This window comes from Herpailurus yagouaroundi, unplaced genomic scaffold (assembly GCF_014898765.1).
Source record: "Herpailurus yagouaroundi ecotype Mexico unplaced genomic scaffold, PumYag 160, whole genome shotgun sequence".
NCBI lineage: Eukaryota > Metazoa > Chordata > Mammalia > Carnivora > Felidae > Herpailurus > Herpailurus yagouaroundi.
Window position 1 is genome coordinate 43,846,754 of NW_024412401.1, and position 17,597 is coordinate 43,864,350.

Sequence of the window (17,597 nt, forward strand, 5' to 3'; positions counted from 1 at the left end):
TTTTTTTTTTATTTTTTTTATTTATATATGAAATTTATTGTCAAATTGGTTTCCATACAACACCCAGTGCTCATCCCAAAAGGTGCCCTCCTCAATACCCATCACCCACCCTCCCCTCCCTCCCACCCCCCATCAACCCTCAGTTTGTTCTCAGTTTTTAAGAGTCTCTTATGCTTTGGCTCTCTCCCACTCTAACCTCTTTTTTTTTTTTTTTCCTTCCCCTCCCCCATGGGTTCCTGTTAAGTTTCTCAGGATCCACATAAGAGTGAAACCATATGGTATCTGTCTTTCTCTGTATGGCTTATTTCACTTAGCATCACACTCTCCAGTTCCATCCACGTTGCTACAAAAGGCCATATTTCATTTTTTTCTCATTGCCACGTAGTATTCCATAGTGTATATAAACCACAATTTAAGAAACACTGGTCTAAATGAGCTTCAGAGCCCCTTCCATGTCTAGTTGTCTTTGATTTTCTGGTTGTTTACTTTTGAATCTATATCAGAATTTAAAACAGCATTTTGAGCAGGAAGTAATTTTTAGTTAGAATTTTAAATAAGAAATGGCTGCAAACACTACTCTAACCAAGGTACACTACAATATCTTCATAGAAGGAAAAGTTATTTGATCCAGAATGATACAGTTTGTCAATGGGAGCTGTTCACTCAGGTAACCAATAATTTTATTAGTTTGGGAAGCTATAATTGCAGAATATTGGAGTTCAAGCTAACAAATGTTCTATAGCATCGTTGGGGTTTTGTAGGCAGTGCATTACAGATCAAGATGCATATTCATATTTTTCAATTTCTTTGTAATGGTAATTTTCACAGTTAGCAAGTATTTTCACTTAATTTCCAAATATTTTTGCATTAGTACAATTTTACTTTTCAATACGATCATTACAATTTACATGCATTGCTCAAAAAGCAGATACAACTCTTCTATTTAGAGTTTTCTGTTTCATCCGTATTATCAGGGGTGACTGACATCATTTAATAATTACACAGTGGTGAGTGATAATAAATGGCCAAATCTCTACAACATTCAAAGTTGGTACACATTTTGTTGAGAATATTCTGTATGTATAAAGAAAATGAAGAATAAATACATACTGTTAAGACTGCAGAGTTTTGGAATTTATTCTCCATGGATAAAGTAACATAGCCTGAAGAGTAACTAAATTTTTTATCAGGATAACTTTTAAGAGAGATTGTTGCATCAAATGCTTCGGTGTATCCATAAACTTGAATTACAATATTTTCAGATGCTCCAACACGGAATATTTTTGGCGCTGAAATGACATACCTGTTGAAACAGGACAAAAAAAGGGCCGTTATCTTTAGGTGATTGCATTTCGTCGTGTTTCTTATTTTTTCATCTCACTTGAGAAATTCAAATAGGCACATTTTCTCAAAAGTGGTATTTTTAAATCAAAGTTTATTAGTGATCTAGGATAATTTCGGCATGGCTTCCAAGAAGAAGAAGCTTGGAATTAAGACTTGAGAAACAGAGCTGGAGATTTAGTTAGCATTTAGAAAGTTACTAATAACACTTTCCCTGAGCCGCGGCAGCAAAGAGAGACTCTGAATGCTGTTGACTGGAATATGTACCTAAGGTCAATATATTTACTGAATGAAGAAGAAGGCGACAAAGGCACCAGGGATTGAATTCCAGTCTGTCATCTACTGGTTGAGTGACCATGGTAAAGTCACTAACCCTTTCTAAGACCAAAATAATTTACCTGTGAAAATATCACCTTCTTTACCAGCTTGCAGTAAGGACTAAATGAGAATATGTATATGAAAACACCTAGCGTGCTTAGTACTCGATAAATGTTAAGTTTCCTTAATTTGACTAAAATGAGTTAAAAGCTATTCCCAATACTGTTTTTCACATGGTTTATACAAGAATGCAAATGAGTCTATATAGGTTTTTGAAATAAATTTTTTAAATGTGTGTATTTTCATTGGTTTGTTAAAAGAACACTTACAAATATAAACTCTTAGTTATATTTCATGAAAGTGGCTAATTTGGATAGTGAGAGCCATATGTGTGATTACACAGGAAAAGAAAAGTGTGCTCCAACCCAAAAGGTCACAGTGACGGACTAATTCAAGTGGCCGAACAGGCCTGGAGGCCACCTGCCATGGCACCTGGCAGAATTATTGCGGGCCAATGTCAACAATATGACGTTTAAAAAGTCAGGAAGTCTTTGGTAACAAATGAAATTAATTTGGAAGCAATTAAGTCCTTTTAAAGCATCTGGCAGCAAACAAATTGTAAAAGAGGGAAAAGATCTCCAGATTTCCAACCATCATCTGAATTCCTCAAATGCTTACCCAGGAAGAGGAGGAAATGAGAAAAGTTAAGTTTTGCTGATAATAAGGTACATTTCCTGAAATCTGTGCTAGGTACTGTTTTAACAACTAGATAGATAGATAGGTAGATAGATATACTCACCTTGTGCTACAACCACTCTGTGAGGAAGATCTTATTATTAGTCCCATTTTACAGATGAAGAAACTGATAATTTACTTGCCGAAGGTCACACAGTTAAGTTACAGAATTAGGAATTGAACCCAAACAGCCCGTTTCCTGGGTTAACAATTTCAATTGCTATACTAAACTAGATAGCAAGAGTTATGCAATCTGAAAAATCTAGAAAAATATGCTATTTTAATTTCAGCATTCTCGTAAGTTTTATCTTTTTCAGTTTAATATTGTTTTAATTTTGAATTGTCCATGTGGTGGTGGTGGTGGTGATAAAACATAAAGTATTCAGTATTTAGAAGTCCCTAAAAGATGGCTTTGGAATCACCCTTCATACAGATTCTGGTCTTTATTGGCTTATCAGTACCACAATCTATTTACATAAAAAAACCATTCTTAAAAAAATATATCCTACTTTTCTTATTTTCTTTCAACAGTTTAAGAGGGTCAGGCCAGGGACACCTGGGTGACTCAATTGGTTAAGTGTCTGGCTCTTGGTTTTGGCCCAGGTCATGATCTCATGGTTTGTGAGTTTGAGCACCACATTGGACTCTCCACTGACAGTGGAGAGCCTGCTTGGGATTCTCTCTTCCCCTGCCACTACCCCACTCGCTCTCTCTGTCTCTCTCAAAATAAATAAATTAATTAAAAATATTTTAAAAAGAAAAGAAGATCAGGCCACTGAGCTTGCAGAGAGGCAAAAATATGACTTTGGCCTCTACCTGGAATACTCTTTCCCCAGATATTTGCATAATTTGCTTCCTCTCACTTTCTACAACTTTGGGGTAAGACCCCATCATTTCTTTATCCTCTGACTCTATTTTTTTCTTCCTTGTACTGATAGCTACCTAATATTATTCATTCATTCATTGGTTCATTCATCCACCCATCATTTGCTTCTCCCACTAGAATGCAAGCTTTATACCACCTATTACATCCCCAGTGCCTATCACATGGTAGGTGCTCAATAAATTTTGTTGAATCAATCAGTCAAATTAATTATATTGTTCGCTATGCTGTAAACAGCACACTGTCATTTTTTCAGAGAAAGAGAGGAGGTGCTTATTAAGGGCCAGTACGGTGTAGTAGAAAGAATTCAGAATCATGAGACCCAGGTTCTAGTCCTAATTCTACTACTAATTTGAAGTCACTTAATCTCAATCTCCCTGAACTTTTGCCACTTGCCTCTCAAAAGCGACTATATAAAAACTACCGAGGGAAGGGGGTAAGATTGTGGCCATGTAAGAAACTCAGATAGGGGTGGGAGAGTGTTGTAAATTTATGACATCCTGAGTATACATTTATATTTATATTTTCAATATTTATGTATACATTTATGACAAAATGAAAAAAAGAAAAAGCAAACCAAAGTGGAAAAAAAAAGAATCCTTAATACAAGCCCTGCTTTTGTCTCCCTCCAGCAGCATGATCTTTGGCAAGTCACTTTCCCCTCTGTCTGGGTTTATCCTTATATGTGAAATAAGTAGGTTCAATTAGATACTTTCCAGTTCCTTTTCAGTACTAAAATGCTATTTCTAGATACAAAATCATTTTTTTATTTATTCATTTATTTATTTATTTAGAGGGAGTGAGAGTGAGCACGAGCAGGAGAGGGACAGAGAGGGAGACAGAATCCCAAGCAGGTTCCACGCTGTCAGTGCAGAGCCTGACCCATAACCTGAGTTGAAATCAAGAGTTGGACGCTTCACTGAGCCACCCAGGTGCCCCCAAAATCAGTATTTTTTTAACATTTATTTATTTTTGAGTGGCAGAGTGAGACGGAGCATGAGCAGGGGAGGGGAAAAAAGAGAGGGGGACACAGAATCTGAGGCAGGCTCCAGGCTCTGAGCTGTCAGCACAGAGCCCGACATGGGGCTTGAATGCATGAACCTTGAGATCGTGACCTGAGCGGAAGTCAGATGCTTTACTGAATGAGTCCCCCAGGCGCCCCCAAACCAGTATTTTTTAAGAAATACTTTAAAATGCACAATATTTCTATAACACCAAAATTTGTGAAGAATTAATTCATAAATTTAGTTACATAAACAGTTACAATAGGTTTTCAAATCACAGTATTAGAATTGACCTCAAAGTAACATGTGCTTTACTATGTACAATAAGTACATGGAATATACAAAGAAAATTATGAACCAAATAGAAATAAGCAATCAATGGCAAGAAAGTTTGTTATCTTGAGTTTATTTTCTGCTCTTCTGAAGAGGAATTCAAACAATCACTTATGTAGATTTTTATAAATAACAATCCCATAAAGCTGCTGTGTTGTAAGCCACTCCTCAAATCAAAATGCTTCCATGACTTTCTCATTCAGAGGTGAGACTATTCACCAGGTGCTCTAGGAAGTAGAAAGTTATTTTCAAATTAGCACCATCTACTGAATTTATTTTTCACTCATCACAACTAAGATGCATTGATAAATGAAGATGGGTTCTTTTACTTACGTTTGTTCCTGTCCCCAACTTTTACCCAGGAAGATTAAAAAAACAAGTATGCCCCAAAGGCCCATGGCTGGAGGTATCAGTAAACCATGGATATAACCTTTTTGAAGCTACTCTCCTTTTAAATAAACTGAGATTGAAGAATTTGGGTACATTAGTTTACTGGTTAATTATTAATGTCAGAAAGAGGGACTTTTAAGTCGGAAAACTAAAATCAGAACTGAAAAACACCCTTTAATGCCCAGATGCAGAGGTAGGAGATCTTTTAGAGAGGGATTTACACCTAGAGATCTATTTTGATTAATACAAATAAGGAGATTCTAACATGGGAATTTGACAGTAGAATGAATGGCTCAAAGCTAGAAGCCAGTAGATCTCTTTGCCTTTGGCCTTATCCCTTTTGACCAGGACACCTGCTCTGAAGTTGTATCAGTCTGTGAGCATGCCTCTGATAAATCTATATGCTCTGATACTGACAGAGACCCACCAGGATTCAGTTTCAAAATGAGATGATTTTAGGATAGGTCTGGTTTAGACAAGGCTCATGAAGTAATCTTTCTAGAGAAATCCTGAGTGGTTGTGTCATTGGCACTGGAAATGGCCTAAGGATAAGACAGATCTTCAGAGAAGCTCTATGGAATTGTTCCTTGGTCTGTCCCAGTCTACAGAAGATGCTGAACATTAGGTACAGGAAAGATTGTGATAGGCAATGAAAATGCCATGCTGAGGACACTGGCATTGTTTTCTAGGAAATAACCCATCAAATACTTTTCTATTTAGCAGGGAATGGATATCCTCCAATATCTATTAATTCATATGACACAAATTCCAAATTTGCATTCATTCAGATGCAGAATATCTTTTTTTAAAAATAAACTCATGTTTATACCTTTCAATGAAGATTTCAATAATTTTAATAGAAGAGCTGAAGAAAAAAAAAAGCTTCCTATAACAAACAAGTCTATTAACTTAGAATGAAATAAAATTTTATCCTTGAGATTTGTATGTTTTATGTTTGCTAGAAAAAAATTTATGTACAATCTTCCTTATATTTGTACTCATCTACCTTATTACCTAATAGGTACTTTATTCTAAAGTAACAGAACCAATTTCTCTAGACATTTTTCAATTATTCAGATGTTTTAGGGTCACATTGGCATTCCTTGCTTTGAATAAATAAGGTTTTAACCTTACCAACATTTTAGTACTAAACTCATTAGAAAAATGTCACACAAAAGAGAATTTGATATACAAATTTCACTAAAGATATTTCTTGCATGTTAGAAATAAAAAAAATCTTCCATGATTGTCTGACAATCTAGTACATTTATTTCAAAAGGGAATCTGTGAAATGATTAAACTGGGTTACGAAAGATGGGTCAAGTTAAAACAAACAAAGTCCTTTTGCCATCATTTTCGGGAAAAGATACTTAGGAGAAAGCAAGAATACTCAAATCATCATAGATATCTGTGTTTTAAGCCCAAGGAAGTTTGCTTGTATTATAGAATCAATAGTGATAAATGATATTTGCAAACATTTGCAAGCATTTCCAAACATATTGGCATATTTCTGTGAAAGAAAACACTTTTTATTTTTTTTTAATTTTTAAAAAAAAATTTTTTTTAACCTTTATTTATTTTTGAGACAGAGAGAGACAGAGCATGAATGGGGGAGGGTCAGAGAGAGGGAGACACAGAATCCGAAGCAGGCTCCAGGCTCCGAGCTGTCAGCACAGAGCCTGACGCGGGGCTCAAACCCACGGACCGCGAGATCATGACTGAGCCGAAGTCAGACGCTTAACCGACTGAGCCACCCAGGCACCCCGAAAACACTTTTTAAAATAATGGATCTCAGAGGTCCCCACTAAAACCAAAATTCAATTCACAGATTTTCAAGTGTGTTTGAAACTTTTTAACTGCCTTTTAAACATGGCTCAGAGGTGGATTCTTCTTCACAATGTTGACTTTCGGGGGTAGTTTTTAGCTTTTATACAAATATGCAACTCTAAAAGAGGAGAATCCAAGTCTGGCAGAAACTTTGCTGGTCATCTGGCCTTCCTGCTAATGCCATGTTGATTCTACCCTCAGGACAGAGCCCACATGACTTCACTTAGTTCACAAGGCCCCTCCTGATCTGGATTCTACTTGATTCTTCAGCCTCAATGTTGCCCTTCTTCACTCCAGTCAAATAGCGTAATTCCTTATTATTATTCTCGGAAGTCACCATGATATGAAGGTGTTCCTACCACCTAAATAGTCAGCCCAATACTATCACTATTATTCTTACCTTATTTATATCCTCAAGTTGGTGTGTCATCAGAAATATGGGATATATATGGGTTAGTGCTACCAGCACTGAAGAATGCAGCCCACTCAGTCTATTTATAACAGCCACGTGAGAGGGAATATTGGGGTACAAACTACAAAATCCTTAGTTACTTGTCTTCCTATATATTTAAATGGATTTTTAAAAGTTTATTTATTTATTTTGAGAAAGAGAGAGAGTGAGCATGAGTGGGGAAGGGGCAGAGAGGAAGAGAGGGAGAATTCCAAGCAGATGTGGGGCTCGAACTCACAAGCCCTGAGATCGTGACCTGAGCTGAAACCAAGAGCTGGGCACTTAACTGACTGAGCCATCCAGGTGCTCCTATTTAAATGGATTAAAAAAAACACTTAGCTACAATAGTTTACTGAAACAAAGTCTTGACAAAAATTCCAATGTGTAAAATAGTTGGAGTAGAGGTGCTTTGAGAGAAGCACAGTGGGGTGCAGGCTGTCTGCCTGTCTCCCCCAGGTGCACCCCCAGGTGGCCCTTGAGGAGGCTTAATGGGAACTCTGGGGTCCCTGGGCACATGGTTTAAAAATTGTTGACTTAAAGTACCAACAACCTCTTCCAAGCGTTCTTGCTTCACTTGGTCCTTTCCCGTTACTTCTACTAACATCTCCAAGTCCAGCTTGAAATTAGTTTTTCAGTTGATCAGGCCAAAGGAGAAACTAATCTCTTTTTCATCTCGTGCCCAAGAGCCACTGCTTTAGCTGCAAATTAAAATTCCTCTCCCAAGTGACTTGGGCTGTCAACACCAAGTCCTCTATAAGTCCCTTGTTCCTTCACAATCCTGTGCTTGTATCCTACAGCCAAGACCCCAGTACCCCAACATTGCTCAGCAATTCACCACAAGCTCCAAGAGGCCTGGTAGAGGATAATGGAAAGGTCGAAACTCTAGGTATATACCCCAGAAAATGTGCACACATTTGCCTAAAGAGACTAGCACGGGAATGCTCTTTGTAGCATTATTTGTCATAGCAAAATTTGGCAGCAACCTAGAACAATAGAAAAACGGTAAATACATGACTGTATTTTCATGCAATGGAAAGCAATGTTGGCTGATAAAACCAACCTGCAAAATGACACAAAGACCATAATAACACGAACATAAATTTAAAAAAATGCAAAGCAATGTTATGGCCTATAGACATTTACATCAGTAGTAATAACATAAACATGATTGTGAAAGATAAATACTGCATCAGGATAAACGGTAATGTCTGGGAAGGGAAGGAGAATGGGGGAAGGTGTAGGAAAAGGGTACACAGACTGTATCCCTTATGTTTTGTTTTAAAGGAAGATCTGAAGTCAGTATGGCAATATTTTACAAATAATTCAGGGGAGTTTCGCAGTAGTTATACTGGTGTTTGATACATCACTCACTGTACTTTTCTAAAAGTTTGAAATATTTCATTGAAAAAAAAAGAAAGGATGGTTTGAAGTGAGGCAGGCTCGACCTCAAATCCTGACTGCCTATCTAGGGATGGGATCTTGGCCAAATTAAGATCCACTTTCATTGTCTATAAAATCAAATGATAATTCTTCATAGAGCCGATGGGAGAATGATATGAAACATGTATGTAGTTCTTGACACATAGCGTGAATCTGAGAATGGTCACTGTTCTTCTTATTGGCTAGGACAGACTTATGACCTTCTACTCTTTTTTTGGAAATATGTGCACAGCATCATGGCAATCTGTATTTGATACAGTTTTATTTTCCTGGCCGCTGCTGGGCAGACCACAACACCAATGGTAGCATGACTCTCAGGATGAAACGTTATCTTTATCATCGAACCCAGCAGATTTTGCTTCCCACTTCTTTTGTTTGTCAACTGTCAATTAAAGGTCTGGGATTAGATGACTAACATCTTAAGAGTCTATCTAATTGCTACATCCTGAGAGTCTGATAGCCTAACTTAGCAAAGGAGCACAAAAAGGTTTCCATGGACCAGAACCTTTTTAGAAGGCATTTAAAGAAAATTTTCTTTTGTTTATGACATTGATTTCCATTAGCAGATTATGTGTACCCTACTATTTTCCTTATAAACCATAAGAAGTCGTTGCTCAAAAAGGTCCTCCTCACTCTGACCCTTATGAAAGATACTGTTTGAAGCATTTTCTTATTTCGCAGGAGGAGGTTTAGTAATTAAGAAGGAAAGCCATAGGGGCACCTGGGTGGCTCGGTTAAGTGTCCAACTCTTGATTTCGTCGGCTCAGGTCATGATCTAACAGGTTCATGAGATCGAGCTCCATGTCTCTCTCTCCCTCTCTCTCTGCCCTTCCCTCACCTGTGAGCGTGCACTCTCTCTCTCTCTCTCTCTCTCTCTCTCTCTCTCTCTCAAAATAAGTAAATATTTTTTTTTTAAAGGAAGGAAGGGCATAAATGTTAATTCACCATCTCAACAAGACCTATTGAACTTCAGTGAATTTTAATAGGTGCTTTGTGAGAGCCAGACATAGAGGACATGTTCTCAACTTTTAAAGAGCTTATCCAAGTAATGACAACGTAATAGCCACCGATTACTAGCTCCTAATGTGTATCCATTATTGCAATAATGAAGTTACACAAATGGTCTCTGATCTGCACAACCACTCTGAAGGGTGCTATAACCTTCAGGTCACCAATGAAGAAACTGAGGCTCAGAAAAATATAGTGGTTTGCCTCAGGGAACACATCTAATAACTAGCAGAGATGGGGATTTGATTGTGGTAGGGTCAGTAGGAAAAAGAAGAGAGACATACCAAACCAGGCCGCAGTCTTAGCTTCTCTTTGACCCCTCCTCCAGCTATTTGTAATTGATTCTCCATTTTATAAACTCTATAATACTTTATACAGCCTGATCCACACATTCTGATTTTTATTTACACACCATTGTAAATTCTAGACAAAGGCTCAAAGGTACTACATGGGAATAGGTATGACATTAAGTGAAGGACTAATCTGACTTCTGTCCAGTTCTCTCTTCCTCACAGGGTGCTGAGGTAAGACTAGCTGATCAGACAACCAGGCAGATGGTAGACTGGGGAGATGACCTGACAAGGCTAGAGGTAGGCACAGCCAGAGAACAACCAGGTAAGCCACACCCTAGGGAACACGGCGATCCAAATCCAAGGATGGATGATCTTGTATTTAGGTCCTTGAGAGAACCCAAGTCAAAATGACCCAGCTAAGGCATTCCTGAATCCCTGCCATTACCTAGCAACACTAAACTTGTACACTAGAATAGCTGTTTCTCTAACGATACAATACTGGGGAAAGCTCCTTGTGCTCAGTACCACCACTAATGGGCACTTGCTTACCAGTCAATAATTCCCAAGCATACTCTTGGGGTGCCTAGGTGGCTCAGTCGGTTAAGCCTTCGACTTCGGCTCAGGTCATGATCTCGGGGTCTGTGAGTTCGAGCCCCGCATCGGGCTCTGTGCTGACAGCCTGCAGCCTGCTTTGGATTCTGTGTCTCCCTCTCTCTCTGACCCTACCCCGTTCATGCTCTCTGTCTCAAAAATAAATAAAAATTAAAAAATAAAAATTCTCAAGCATACTTTAAGTTCCTAAAGAGCAGCAGGTTCAGACAGCTCCTTGAAAGCGCCACCTGCTGGTAGTAACTTAACCGCATCCCAAAGCAGACTGGAATAATTTGTGCTGTGCTGATGGCCAGTGCTAACACGTAACACCTTCTCCAAGGTAGACACAGACTTCCCTTTTCTCGTCCCTTCTGAGAACTAGTTCCTTCAGTTCCTGGAGAGAGCAATGCCTACCTTGCCTTCTTATAGGAATGCTGAAATGTGATATCCCTGAGCATTGGAAATCATATAAACATGTAAGGAGTTCTTATGATTATTTTTTTAAGCATTTTATCTCTCCTGCTTTATCAACTTCTTTCTTTCTGCCTCCAAACATGCAGAAGTCTCCATTAATTGGACAAAAAAAAGTCTCCATTAATTGGACAAAAAAAAAAAAGCCAAATATCACAGAACTTTTCAATGGATTTTTCTCCAAAAATCACTGCTAAACCTCTCAAAGGCTTAGTCTGCTCCCTCTTTAGAATTTTCTTTTCCTCCATTTGTCCATGGACTCCCCCTCACCAGACTGCTGTACAGATATCTTCATGGAACTTATTTAGAAAGAAAATAAGGAATGAATAAAATGATTGCTCAGCAGCAGAGGCCACTTGATGTTGGTTGGCATGATTTGGCATTGTTCTCATTTTACACACAAAGACCCTGATGATCAGAAAGGGCTCAAAGGAAGGAAGGGGGCCTAGAATCACACAGAAAGAAGTAGCTAAGGCCACCTGTACAATTTGAGGGTCCCAGTGTAAGATGAAAATGTAGACCTGCTTATTCAAAAAGTAAGAAAAGGTGCGGTATTAAAACATAAAAACCTTTTCATTTCTTCTGTGGTCTCTTCCTCAACTTGCAATGGTGTTTTTTACTTGCTATTTTTAATGTTATTCTAAGTCAAGGAAAATCAAAGGTTAAAATTAATGGCGTGAATTTTACCATTCATCTTCATTTAGTGCGATGCTAGTTTTAAATGCTAATACAAGGGCACTTAATTCATATGTAGAATCACCAAGACCACGCAGTTTGTTTTTCAGATCTCATACATGCATGTATACTTTGTTCTTATCAGAACATTGGAAATGCAGTGCAAAACAAACTCAATTGTTATTTTACTTTTTGACATGTGTGTATTCTACCAACACTCTCTACCTTTGCTTACTGAAGAGTAAGAAAAGCCTGAATGGAAAAGGAGCTATGGGTTATCCTGCATTTCCCCTTCCTTCTGTGTCATCATATTTAGTTTAAGTCATTGGCTAATAACATGAACAAGAAAGAATATGACGAGTTTCCTCTGTCATTTGTGTTTCTTAGAATGCCATTGTGGTTGTTGTTTGTTTGTTTTTGCATTCAAACCAAGTTCTGGCTCCAAAGGAATATATGGCCTCTAAAGGCTGTCAGCACCCTGCTTGTTGAATCATAGACATGACATACTTACTTTGTATTCACTTTGAGTCTCCCTAAACTGCATTGTGGGTCCACTGGTATTCTGTGTTCATGGGGTATCGTGAATGCTCTATGTGAATGGGGTGAAAAGGAATGGTGGGCACATGTGTTTGCACATATCTCCTCTGTTCACCTACATGCTCCATTTCCCCATCAGACTTATAAGACACAGGTTCAAAGATATAACTATTAATAAATTCAGAAGTGTGGGCCCTTCTGAGTGCTGGGCCCTCTGTGACTGCACAAGCTGCATGTCCACGAAGCCAGCTCTGGAGTAGCGAAGCCAGGAGCAGAGCCATATATGACTCCAAAGTCTCTTAACATCACATGGAGTCTCTTCAAATAACACAGGGCAAGTAGCAAAGGGATTGCAATCTGGGAGGAGAATGATAAGGATGGGAAGATGGTTGTCAAAAGGACACAATAGCTCAGTTACTTTAGGCAGACGTACAGACTGGCATGAGCTAGGAGATATGACCTGGAAGCAAGCCAGCCCCCACAAGGGTGGAACAGACAGTGTCCTAGCTTGTAGATGCTTAGAAAGCATTCCTTTTGGCAGCCAGCATCTACAAGGCACTTTCAAAACGAGGCAAAAGAGAGGCAGCCAGTATCAGGGGTCTAAGAAAGTGATATCTTAACAGGTAGGTCATGTTGGGATGCGTTCCTCAAGAGGCCAGGCAGAAAATCACATTAAGATGGACTATTGGCAACTAGGTAGGACCTACCTAACTATACGGCTGAGGTCAGGGGATGGCCATGATGGAGGAAGGGTCTCTGATCAAGAAACAGACCAGGAGGGGGAGTCATCATTTAATGGGCACAGAGTTTTTGTTACAAATCATTAAAAGGTTTGGGGTATAAATGATATTGAAGGTTACACAACATTGTGAATGTATTTAATGCCACTGGATTGTATACTTATGAGTGGTTAAAATAATATTATGTTATATATATTTTACTATAATTTTTTTAAGCTGCAAAGAAAAAAGAAAGATAGACCAGGGAGGAGGCAGACATTCAAAGATCAGAACTGAGGCATATATAATATGAGCAAGGAGAAGTAGATGCCAAATCCTATACCACATGTACTCAGCATTTAATAACATCTTGCCTCTAGACCACATAGAATCACTTCTGGGAGTTCTGCACTTTTCCCTTAAGAAAATAAGATCTTGGGGAATGATGGATGTGATCTGGCTGGGGTGAGTGTAGGGCCTCTTAAAAGCTTTTCCCTACTCTGTTAGGGGAGCAAGAAAGGCAGTTCAGTGTGGACATCTCTGGTGGCCTCTTCACTTGCTTGGACAGGTTTCCTCATCTGAGCAGCTACTATGCCAGCTACTGTGGGACAGAACATGGGGCTGAGACCACAGGGATCTGGGAAAGAGGGAGGGCTAATTCTGCCACATAAGGGGGGGGATCCTGTGCACCAAGCCCTGGCACAGGCCATGGGTAAGGGGCACCTTGAGAACTGCTAAGACCATGGTTTGGGCTTGGAATTGTCTCTCAGAATTCCCCAAGGGTCCTTGGAACCCCAGCCCCAGGTGCCACATGGGATCTAGCTTCAAGTGCACTTGGCGAGAAGGCCTGTATTAGCATCCTAGCTCTCCCTTTTAAGAATAATGTCCTTCACCCTTGTGAAATTGGTGGAGTGCACCCCAGGTATCCCTGGCTTAAGAATGAAGGATGTGGTGGACAGGGATGGGAATGTTGCAGGGGGTGGCAAGAGGCTGGGATGAGATAGAGAGATGGCTGGGCTGTCATTAGGGATGGAGAGAGATGAATGATGGCTTAATCAGATGGAGAAGTCTGATAGCAGGAATAATCTATAAAGGATGGAGAAGAGAAAGAGAGAAGAGAGAATTGAGATTTAGGTGTGCCTGCAGTCAAGCATTCAACAAATGTTCACTGGGCACCTAAAATGTACCAGACAGTGGTTGGGGAAGCAATGGGGAACTAGACAGGATGTTCAAGGAACTTGGAGTCTAGTGTTGAAGACAGACCATCAAATGAACAGTTAAACCAAACTGTGATGAGCGTTATGACAGGGGAGTTATACAGGGCCAGAGAAAGAAAATGAGTTTATAATAATCAGAATTAGGTTCTGCTGTATATAACACGCAATCAAAATCACTGTTGCCCAAATGAGGTATATGTTTATTTCTTTCTCACATAAAAGAAGTCCAAGGCTGCAATGGCATTTCCATATGTCCTCAGAGGCAGGGGCCGTTATTTTTTTGTTCCACCATGCTATCACCTAGCTTCCATCTTCAGTGTTACCTCATGGTCCATGTTGGCTGCTGGAACTCCAGCCATTGTTTGTAGGATGAGGGCTGCAAAAAGGAAGGCAGAAAAGAGACCCCTCCCTGTTGAATCCACTTGCTTTGAGCAGCCTTCTCCAAAGTCCCATACATACATTTCATGAAGAGACTTGGGAATAGGCTGTGCCCAACTTCAAGGGAAATGAAGGCCAGCTAAAATTCAGGTTTTGATAATAAGGAGGAAAGAAAGAATGAATTCCAGGTTAGTTAGTACTCGCTGACACAAGTGTTTTCATCTTTTGCGTTCCATATTCCTGAATATCAAAACATGATGTTGAATTCTAGCAGAACTCCCAAAGATTATTATTTTTGGCAATACAGAGTATTCTTTTGTACGGAAAGGCAGAATTCATAAATATATTTAAATATTTCATTTTAAGACCTTGAGCTTATGGGGGGGGGGGGAAGGTGAATTTTTCTGCCAGGAATGTACTCAACTAAGGAGATCTTTTCTCTGGCCATCAGTAGCCAGAGATGAGCAAACCACCACGAAGATACTCAAGGCAAGGGCAAAGACCCGGGGCCAAACAGTACAAATCAGGGTATCAGGTCAAGTTTGGTCAAGCATACCTTGCTATTACAAAATTATCTCAGTTGCAGAAAAAAAAGGAAATTTCTATATTGACAACAGTGGTAGGTGGTGTTTCGGAATTTTTCTGTTTTTCTGCTTCAGCAGTCACTTCTTATTGCCATCTCAGTGCCCGCCACCTGAGTCAATGCTAGTAACTGTGGGCTGAATGAACACTGGCAATGAATTTGTCTCTGAAAGATTCCCTCTTTTTACTTGCTTTAATATAGAATGACTTGAAATCCATAACTTCAAGTTGCCATAGTATTTCAAAGGAGTCAAGGAGCTGAGTACAAACCTGAAGGTTTAGTTATGGTGCCAGAATTTGGGGTTGATGTCTAGGTTTGGATCTCTACTACAGGGCTTGCTCCAGGGCCCTCACTTCTAATAAAAGCATTAGAAATAAATTAGAAATAAAAGTGGGCACCATAAATAAGAGCAGTTCACTGCTTTTGATTCATCTGTTTAATAACCTCTTTCTTTTTTTAGGTAACCATTTATTTAGTGGGTTTATAATTAGGACAGCCAATCAAAAGTGAGTGACCCCATTACTGTTTTTAAAATGGAAATCAATTCCCAAGTAAGGTTAAGTGTGCTTTTATTCTACTTGAGGCCTTAATTAAAAGCATAAATAATACACATAAATCTTGTGAATGCTGAACTCTGAAGGAAATGAAACTGAGCCTATTCCAATATATGAAGGAAGAAGTTAAGATCTATGTGAAGCCTCTGTCCAAAAGGCAATTAGCTGTCATTGCTGGCAGGTTACTCAAGCCAGTGAGAATTGTTACCAAATAATGCATCTCATTGAGGCAAATCGTGCCACTGAAAAAGACTTCTATCTGAACTATTCTTCAAATGCTTTTTGAACAAAAGTGAATCCAAATCTATGATTCTCTCAAATAATTAAAGTATTTAGAAGAATATAATTTATGAAGCATCCTTACTATGTCATCCTGTGCATTTATATTTATTTAAACATTCATTCTTGTCCAAGGTGTTTTCACATCCATGATCTCATTTGGGCTTTACAACTCTAAACATGGTGGTTAGGATAAATGTTGAGTTCAGAGAAGCCAGGTGACTTGCTCAGGCTACACAACCAAGTATGAGCCATTCCTGAGCTCGCATTGAAACCATGCGTTTGTTTGACAGTCGTGCACACGCTCTGGGCAGGCAGGTGCCGAGGATGCAATCATAGAGACAGTCGCTGCTGCTCTCAGGGAGGAGCTTCAGTGTGTGGACTCGTGAATGAGTCTGCTGGGGTTGGGTCCTGGTTCTGCTACTCACTGTTTGACTTGCACAAATTAATCGCTGTGTGCCTCAGTTTCTTTATCCGTAAAGGGAGAACAAATGAAATATCTACTTCATAGGGTTATGGTGAAAATTAGGTAAATGAATTCTTGCAAAAAGCTTAGGATGGATCTGACCTTGATTAAGTCCTCAGTAAATGTTAGGTCGGATTAGTAGGAGAGACAGACATTAGCTATATAAGCATGCTTATGAGTGTAATGATAGACTTGAGATAAATAGAAAGGAAAGTAACAGTTCTATCAGGGCTTGGGGCTAATAGAAGGTTCCCCAAGAAAATGGCTCTCACTGGAACTCTGAAAGACAAACTGGTGTTAACTATATGGTCATTCCAGGCTGAGATTTGGGGTTTTAATTCCTGGATTACATATTCATTTTTAAATATACTGCAACTCTTAGTACAATTTATTTAAGACCAATTTGTTGATCTAAAGCATATGGAATCGATTATTTTCTATAGTGAAAAGAACACAAGCCTAAAAGTCAAAAGACCAAAGTTCTAGGTTTAGGTCTGCCATCAACTCACTGTAAGACTGGGAAGGGTCCTTTAGTCTGCTTCTGGGAATAATTTAGAAGTTCAAAAGAATGTTTACCTCCAAGCCTACTAGGGTCTGGCCACAATAAACTGTCCATGGTTTCCCCTTTCCATATGTATGCTGTTTTATCATCATAAAATACTCCAGTCGTTATTTCTACTTGTGAAAATCCTACCCATTCTCTGAGATCCATCCCAAATGTCCAGAGTGATGTGGGGGTGGGACAGAGATGATTTTATCTGCCAATCCTCCTACTTTTACAGAGGAGGGGACTTCCACTGCCCTCCCCAACATTAGCTAGTACAAGAAGACTTTTCTTTGTTTTGAGGTGAAATTCATATAACATAAAATTAACCATTTTTAAGTGAAAATTCAGTGGTATTCAGTACATTCACAATATTATGCAATTACTACCTTTATCTAATTCCAAAATATTTTCATTGCTCAAAAAAACAAAACAAAACAAAAAACAAAAAACCCTTACCCATCAGGCAGTTACTCCACATCTCTCGCAGCCCCCAACCCCACCACTGGCAACCACCAGTCTTGTGCTTCTGTGGATTAATTTAAGGAAGTCTTCCCTCA

General features: G+C 39.1%; 2 protein-coding genes across 2 annotated transcripts in view; both read right to left on the reverse strand.

Annotated features, from left to right (window-relative positions):
- Window positions 1–5,052, reverse strand: part of C5 (complement C5) — an 87,183-nt gene extending 82,131 nt beyond the window's left edge. Inside the window, exons 1-2 of the mRNA XM_040482143.1 lie at window positions 4,948–5,052; window positions 1,111–1,303 (exon numbers count right to left, since the gene is read on the reverse strand). Coding sequence (XP_040338077.1) covers window positions 1,111–1,303; window positions 4,948–5,012 — 258 coding nt within the window. The 5' untranslated portion in view covers window positions 5,013–5,052. The remainder of the gene's footprint in view (window positions 1–1,110; window positions 1,304–4,947) is intronic.
- Window positions 5,053–14,406: 9,354 nt separating this feature from the next.
- The window catches only part of LOC121034917 (complement C5-like), a 42,700-nt gene continuing 39,509 nt past the window's right edge, over window positions 14,407–17,597 (reverse strand). Inside the window, exon 21 of the mRNA XM_040482156.1 lies at window positions 14,407–14,609. The gene's annotated coding sequence lies outside the window, so the exon portion shown is untranslated. The remainder of the gene's footprint in view (window positions 14,610–17,597) is intronic.